Below are 8,206 nucleotides of genomic sequence, written 5' to 3'. Positions count from 1 at the left end.
GAAATGAGTGCCATATTCGTAATGAGCATCCCCAAATACCTCGAAAAGGATACCCATATAGCATATTTTGAAAAATCGTGTCCGCCATCTTGGATTTACAAATAAGTGCTATATTCGTTTTTCATCGACAAAACCGAGCATATCTGTAGGCACCTGATCGACAATGTCGGGCAAATCTGTAGGCACCTTTAACTTAATGATGAGTTAAGCAAGATACAATTTCCCCACTTTTGAGGGAAATGTTATTCCATGGCATCATTATTTGTATATTTGTGTGCGTGCCGACGAGCGTAGTTACAAGTTGCTTACGCCTACATGAATTTGGTTTTTGCCTCACTTGTGACAGTTCGTTTGATATGAAACTATCATTCTATGCGTTATTATTCTAAGTATACAATGTAGTATGCAAAATACGACCTGGTCATGATTGCAACCTAACAGAAGCTTCATTCGCAACATGCTTAATTGTTCCGGATGGATATCGGACCGAACGGGAGTAGACGTAGAATCAAAGAATCGTTTCTTTGATCTACAGCCCCTATAAGCGGTTTTTTTATATCTTATTTAGTTTCACTTTTATTAATAAGCAAAATCAGTGTAATAGACGTTAAAAAAATTTTGGCGCCAATATCTCAAAAGTTATCAAAATACAAATGCGTTTGTTGTGACAAGGAGGGCAATATGTTTTAATAATGAGTAAAAAAAGTATAAAGGGAAATTAGGAATTCCAAACGTTGTTTATTTTTGTTTTATCGCTTTGAACAATTTGCATATTACATAATGTTATACCGCTCTGGCTTATATTTAAATAATAAAAATTAAAGAATTTTGTACTATAATAGTAAAATGTGACTTCCGATATAATGGCCTTCACTTTTCTATTTACATATAATACAATATACGTGTTCATTCCATTCGAAAAATTGACATTGTCGTACAAAAAACGGCCGCCTATTTCTCTAACACTGAATAACATTGAACGTTTTTAAACTAATATGTATAAAACGAGAGAACATAACTATCCTCCCTCTCGTCACCTTAAACAACGACATTGGATTTCATGCTTTGACCAATTTATACATACTTAATTTAAATCTTTTTATGGCACCAAGTGACGGGACGAACAAGTCGTGCGCCTGGTGATAAGCGACACGCCTGTCCATAGCAGTTGCAATGCCACTTAGAGCTTTAAATCGCAAAGACCTGAGGGGCACCACAACTGCGACCGTCAGCCTGAGAGAAGTCCCATGTGCCTGTAATTTCACCATCATTCTTACCCTTCAAAACCGGAATGCGGTAATGGCACATTACTGCTTGGTGGTAGAAATAGGTAAGGAGGTTGACAACTGATACTACATTTAGGGTCGTATTCTAGAACTCTACTCAATGCTCAAGTCAGGATTTGAGTATGGTTTAAAGCACTCGAAATCATACTCAAATCCCTGCCATTAGAGTCGTATTTCCAGTGCTTGTGTTGCCAGTGCAATCCTGACTTGAGCATTGAATAAAGTTCTAGAATACGACCCTAAGAGTCGTATTGTAGAACTCTACTCAATGCTCAAGTCAGGATTTGAGTATGGTTTAAAGCACTCGAATTCATACTCAAGTCCCTGCCATTAGGGTCGTATTTCCAGTGCTTGTGTTTCCAGTGCAATCGTGACTTGAGCATTGAGTAGAGTTCTAGAATACGACCCTTAAACACACATAATTGTGTCACACTGATAATCTGAAACTTAACGAAATATAAAAACCAGCCATGTATTCCTACAGGGCAGGGCGATTTATGTTATGTAATTTATATTTAACTTAAAATGAATTGCTTTAAATTAGTTTTTTTTTTAATTATTAAAATTTATATCAGCAATAACAAATTTAAAATATTCCTTTCTTTACATTAAAAGGGCTGATTTCAACAGTTTACAAATTAATTATATTATATTAGATAGAATAGAATATATTTATTTTGGCATCACAAACACAAAAAAAAACAAAATACTTAACATATTTACATTTTTAAGAAAAGAACAAAAGTCTTATGCTAAATTAACATTAAGTATGTGTTAAACATTAACAAAAACATGCGTAGATAACGTGATGCCATGCCTGAAAACATTGTGAATCATTACAAGTGGTCCCACACTAGGCTAAGCCTGTCCTGTAGCGACCCTATTACGGTTTCCATTTATTAGTTCCGGCATTGCATAGCGTTGCTTGTTACGTTACGATTATATTTTACAAATAATAAGAACTTATATATCTATTAAATCCAGCATAAGAATATATATAGTAATATAGGGATTATTATAGATTGTATTAAGTAAAATAGCATGAATTTAAAACAATTGTGATCAACATATTATTACAAAAAGGAATATTTATATTTAATAATAATTATTACCAACTACTAAGGTGCTTCACGTGAATGAAAATGTAATCATGTTCACAACTGGAAACTACCAATAGCCACCCCAACAGGCAGTCACTTCAACTTGACAACTCCTGTCAAAACAATGAATGGCAACAACTAGAACCACAACCAACCCACTCACCTAACGACTCATAAGAAGCTTTCTGTAGGATCATAGTTCCAAGACTGGATATGTGACCTAATAATTCTCTTCGCTTTGTGAATAGAGCTCTCTTTAATGTCGCATATTTTTGCAATTCTGTTGTAAATAAAAGGAAATGCAAAGGTCCCAAAGCGTTGGGCAAATATTGTTGCTACCAGTCGCGTTTTCACCCTAAATACGCGATTCCTAAGTAAAGAATATGATAAGATAAGATGCAATGTTTCTATTCTATATAAAACACACTTCGACCAATCTATTGACCTAGATGTAGATGTAGGTCTTTATAAACTCAATATTATACACTTCATAATTGTCACAAGGCGTGTCAAATCAATATTCGACGCCGTTTCTTTGAAATTCGTGTATCACGGCCGTCCTTTTCAACGATGTTATAAGGGTTGGACCCGAGTTTTCGGCACCGCGTCTGTACTTACCACGTATTTTATGGCATTGTCAGTACGCTTGATGTGGCTTAAATTCCACCCTAAAGGGATACTTCACCTTCAAATCTTCTCCTAATTTACTACATCATTGTGCTCGAAATTAATTTAGATCTACTATTTGAACGGTACGTGATCAAGGAGACGGTGGAATTCTTTATTTGAAAGTATCGTTATCAAAGATCTTACATACAAAGTCATTATGAAATTTTACAACGTAATAAAGTCTTCATCGTGATACACTTATTTAAAAAAGTGATACTTACACGACGTATTTTATACACGGCGCCGAACGCGAGTATACGCGTCGTAAACGCGCGTCACCTGCGCGTATATAGAGATAGCTTTAATTTATTTTTGTTTGTTAATTTGAAATGAAGCAACTACTTTCCTATTTCTGTTTTTATTCCTTACCTATTTTTGCCCACAAGCAGTAATGTCAGCATTGCTATGTTCCGGTTTTAAAGGGTAAGGGTACTGGTGAAATTACAGGCACATGGGACTTGTCAACTTAAGGGTCAGAGTGACGGGCGCAGTGGCAGTGCCTCTCTGATCTTTGCGATTTAAAGCTCTCAGTGGCACTGCAACTATAATGGACAGGCGTGTAACTTACCATTAGGCACACTAGTTCATCCCGTCACTTGATACTATATATAAAAAAACTACATGAAATTCTAAGTATAGACTCCAGTGGAGTATGTATATAAGCATCTTGCTTGCAACGCGATGTTTGCGAGCGTTAAGAGGAGAGACCTTTGCCCGGCAGTGCCACACAGTGAGATAATTTAAAAAAAATCGGTTGTAGAATCTTTAATCCTCTCTCCTGAAAAGTTGTCATTTTGTAGATGTGACATTGATACACTGATGGTGCGAAATAAGTAGTAAGAAAGAAAGTAAAAAGATTTTTTTTTATGATAACAAGTGACGGGACGAACAAGTCATGCGCCTGGCGATAAGCGACACGCCTATCCATGTCAGGTGCAGTGCTACTCAGAGCTTTAAATCGCAAAAATCTGAGAGGCACTGCCACTGCACCTGTGACCCAGAGATAACAGCAAAAATAAAATAAAATAACTAAGATAAAAAAAAATATTGAAAATGTTATCAAAATTTTCGCCTCTGAGTTATACATACAAAATAATTTATTTACAATGAGATTGTGTAAGTACATTACAATTTAAATTGTGACAAAGAACCAGGAAACGCAACTCAATTGTAGCGTAGGTATATCGCGTACAGATAATTTCCTACGATTCCTGCACTAAGCTAAGCCTGACTCGCAGATAATCGTTAAAATCATTGTTACTGTTAAAAGAATAGGGTCAAACGGAAGACAATTTTTACAAAATGTTTAGAAAATTTTGCATATAATGATGAATATATATATTATATTATTATGGTATATTATATTATTATAGTATATTATATTAGATTAGTTTATATTACATAGTTACAGCGAGTTCCTTAGTTTGAGTATTAGCTCAGGGGACTTAGTTCATGTATTCAGTTACGAAATAGCGTACAAATTTCCACAATTCAATATAAGCTAACGAAACATAATTGAACACAGTTGGGACCTTTTTCCTACAGACAATTCTTTCTTTCGGTTCTTATATAAACTCGATGACGATATCTTACTCCCGAATTAAATCCTTAAAACCTAGATATTAAGTTACAAAGTCGTACACGTTACAGTTTCGGTCCATGACGGCCCTTGGGTAATAGGATAATAAGGTTACTCGCTTAACGTTCTAAAGGAAAGGGCAACCCTAATAACTGAAAAAGTTAACTTTGCTATTAATTTATTATTGATTTCGAACTCTACCTCTTTCTCTAGAGCACTTTAACGATTGCCTAATATTGTTTGCCTGTTACGGTCCAGTATCTAGCAAAGCGAAATAGAGCTGTGTTTCGTCAACCTGTAGTATTTTAGTTATTATTTAGACATCTAGCCGCTTAATCAAAATGATGACATGCTATTTGTTCATGAAACAGTTCTTCTCTGCTCTCTATTAGTAGTTTTGTAAACTGGTTGTGTCATTTTATTACTGGTAGACATTGACCTCTGGTAGAGTTTGGAATAGACGTTAAGTATAATTGTGTCTTTTTCTTTTTGTTAGGATAAAACCACATGTAATTTTGCATCAAAAGTGCTTCTATTGCGTAAAAAGCATAAAAGTAATACGGGGTAGGCAGTTTAGATTTATCTATCTGGATTTTAGTGTTTTTTTCATGTACCAAACAGTACGTAGTGTTTATTAAATTTTATCTCTCCTATTTAAGCAAAAAAAATTTTATCGACTAATTTCGTAGAATCTCTAAACCCGGTATCCTGAAAAGTTGTCATTTTTGCAGATGTGGCGTTATATAAGAGGTGCGAAACAATTACGTACGAACTTAAATAATGTGCAAAAACTAAAATGTTTGCTTAACCAACGTAAATGAATATCCATTCATCAATATTAGGCACAAATAAGCCAAATTAATTTATTACGTGTTTAAACAGACTTAATTAATGCCAATAGTCAATTATGATGAGTTCCAACTGAAATTCGAAAGAGTAAACAGTCAACATGAATTCGAATACATTTTTCATGTGGTATTGATTTAAACGGAATGCAAATTCCCACGTACGTGTTCAGTTTACATGTCCATATATTACGTATCGGTCCTATACGTCTATACGTCTAAACGTCTATACGTTTAAACATTTTTTTCCTAATTATTACATCAGTTACATCAGTTTACGTGCATAAATAATTTAAGTACAATTAACTAATTTCCTTTCAATAATATATAAGCTTTCATGTTATGTATTTTTTCATTTCAAGTGCACGTAAGATACTTTATTTTAGTTATTATTATTGAAAGTTTGGTTAGGTCTGCAGGAAGAAATTTCTGATTTAAATAGAAACTTTAGTCTATACTTTCCTTTCGTTAAATGTGTATTATGTGAGTCCTGAAGAATAAATGATTAAATAATAATTTATTAAAAATAAATCTATTTTTTCGGATTCGTAATGGCGTATACTTGTTTTTTTCTATTATGTAGCAATTGACAAAACCTGAAAACTTGATATGTAATTTAATTAAATTAGCGCGATTCATAAAACAATTCACAAACGTAGCAAAGAAATAGCGATGTTTATGATCTCATTTTAAAGTAGTTTCACTCATAAAATTATCGCTACTATGTTCAACATTAACTTCTGTACGAAATGTGTTTGTGCATGTGTTTTCATAATTTCCATTTATTTTAGTCGCCTTTAAGAGCACGTAGGAAGTTTCTTTCTGACTTAGCTGTCGCACTTATAAATGGCTATCGCAGGTTATTTGAGAGCTTTCCGCTCGGTCTGATATCAGAAATCGTATTTATTTTTCCAGTTTCTCTTGGTACAAGTACCTTTATTTGTTTGCTTCAACAATCTATTTATAGAAAACAACTGGTATCTCACCATTGAATTCGATATCGTCAATAACGCAGAAGATATTTTAGTGAATCTTGTTCTAACTATACGTTTACAGTGACGATGTGAATAATGCTATATCTAAAGTAGTAGATTGCTTTGTATATGCTTGATAATAACCTTGAAAATAAACACTATAGTTAGAAACGAAAAATTGAACCTTGTAGATACCGTTGTATTTCTAGGTATGCTACTTTAATGCTAAATTGTGTCCACATATAATGCAATGGTGTCCACATATAAGTAAGTTATCAAAACGGCTCATTTCTGCAGTACACGCGATTAAAAGAATACGCAATTTTTCAGACGTCGAAACTGCTAGATTGGTTTACATTTAGCATTGGAGTAATGCCGCCGATATTAATAGAATCTTTCCTGCAAAAACGGGCAATTTACAATCTGTGTCCCAGAGTGTCTTTGCGAGATAAGTTTAAGGAGATTAACATTCTTACACTAACATCGCAGTACATTTGTGAAAATGTTATTAATTTTAAGAAAAATATTTTTAATACGAACAATAGCGACAGATGTAACATTAATACGAAGAATAAAAATAAACTAGCTATTCTTGACGTCTTCATAAGTCTCAAGTTCATTTAAGGGCAATATATACGCTAGTATAATAAGATCCCGACTGGTATTCCAAATTTGACATTTACGAGGTTAGAAACAAAAAATGTATACTAAAGGTGCTTCTGCGTACTTGAATGACGAAAATCCGTGGTAGTGACCCGTTTAGCTTTTGCAGGTAGTCTCGATCTAAGATGTTTATATTAAATATTGTAATAATAAACGTATGCACATGTATATTTACAAAGAGCAATCCTTAGAATTTCTTGCTCAATCTTCTCAGTGGAATCTGCCTTGCGAATGAGCGATAGAGTTCAATCAGTATGACAATTTCAAGTGTAATTTGCTTACCTATGAAATAAAGATTATTTGAATTTGGCTTTGAAGATAATTTCTGCAATATGTACTGTCATTGAACTCCTTCTGCTGGCTTAGTTTTAGTACTTTAATATAAAAGACTTTCAGTCTCCATTTTAGAAATATTGTGTCGTCTACGAGACAAGAAACTCAACATTTTGACGCCAAACAATTTAATGTTTTCGTCAAGCACTCTGTTAGAAGAACAATGTAGTAAAGCTAGTAAAGAACAATGTAAGTACGAGTATATCTTTAACAATTCTAAGCTTTATGATGCTTGTTTCAGATTTACGATGTTGATAAGGTGTCCGGCGGCACTCTGTGTCGTCGCGCTCCTACTTGCAACACCAGCTAGTTCAGAGGTAAGTGGCACAGGCTACGTTCATTTAAAACTTTGCGTAATTCATTCTCACACAGAGTAAAGCTCTGAAACCATGAGGTTCAATAGACGATTAGTTAATTAAACTCTCGGCTAGTGCAATGCAATCAACAAAAGTAAACGATTTCTTTAAGATGTGCTCAAAGGCGCTTAGTAACAGAGCTAATAATTATCTTTGACACTTCCAGGATAAGGCAGTGGTAGCTACTGTTCTGTGTAGCGTTTAGGTTCTCTACCTTCTCTCAGAGAAAAGTTTCAGGAGACTGGTATCATGACTGTGGCATCACAGTACATTTACTCAAATATTTTAAAAGCCCATAAAAACATACATAATATCGTTAAGAAAGAAGATATCCATAATATTAACCTTAGAACTAAGTCCAAACTCATGGTACCACGATTTCGTTTAACTAAGGTAAACGA

The 8,206-nt window shown here is 34.1% G+C and overlaps 1 protein-coding gene across 5 annotated transcripts in view; it reads left to right on the top strand.

The window, feature by feature from the left end:
• Positions 1 to 8,206, top strand: part of LOC113231662 (sushi, von Willebrand factor type A, EGF and pentraxin domain-containing protein 1) — a 115,713-nt gene that overhangs the window by 48,866 nt on the left and 58,641 nt on the right. For all 5 annotated transcript variants that reach the window (XM_026466101.1, XM_026466100.1, XM_026466097.1 and 2 more), the window contains one exon: positions 7,691 to 7,766. In XM_026466101.1, coding sequence (XP_026321886.1) covers positions 7,698 to 7,766 — 69 coding nt within the window. In that variant the 5' untranslated portion in view covers positions 7,691 to 7,697. The remainder of the gene's footprint in view (positions 1 to 7,690; positions 7,767 to 8,206) is intronic.

Source organism: Hyposmocoma kahamanoa, unplaced genomic scaffold (assembly GCF_003589595.1).
Source record: "Hyposmocoma kahamanoa isolate Upper Pololo Valley unplaced genomic scaffold, ASM358959v1 66, whole genome shotgun sequence".
Taxonomy (NCBI): domain Eukaryota; kingdom Metazoa; phylum Arthropoda; class Insecta; order Lepidoptera; family Cosmopterigidae; genus Hyposmocoma; species Hyposmocoma kahamanoa.
This window is presented reverse-complemented; position numbering and strand designations above follow the sequence as displayed.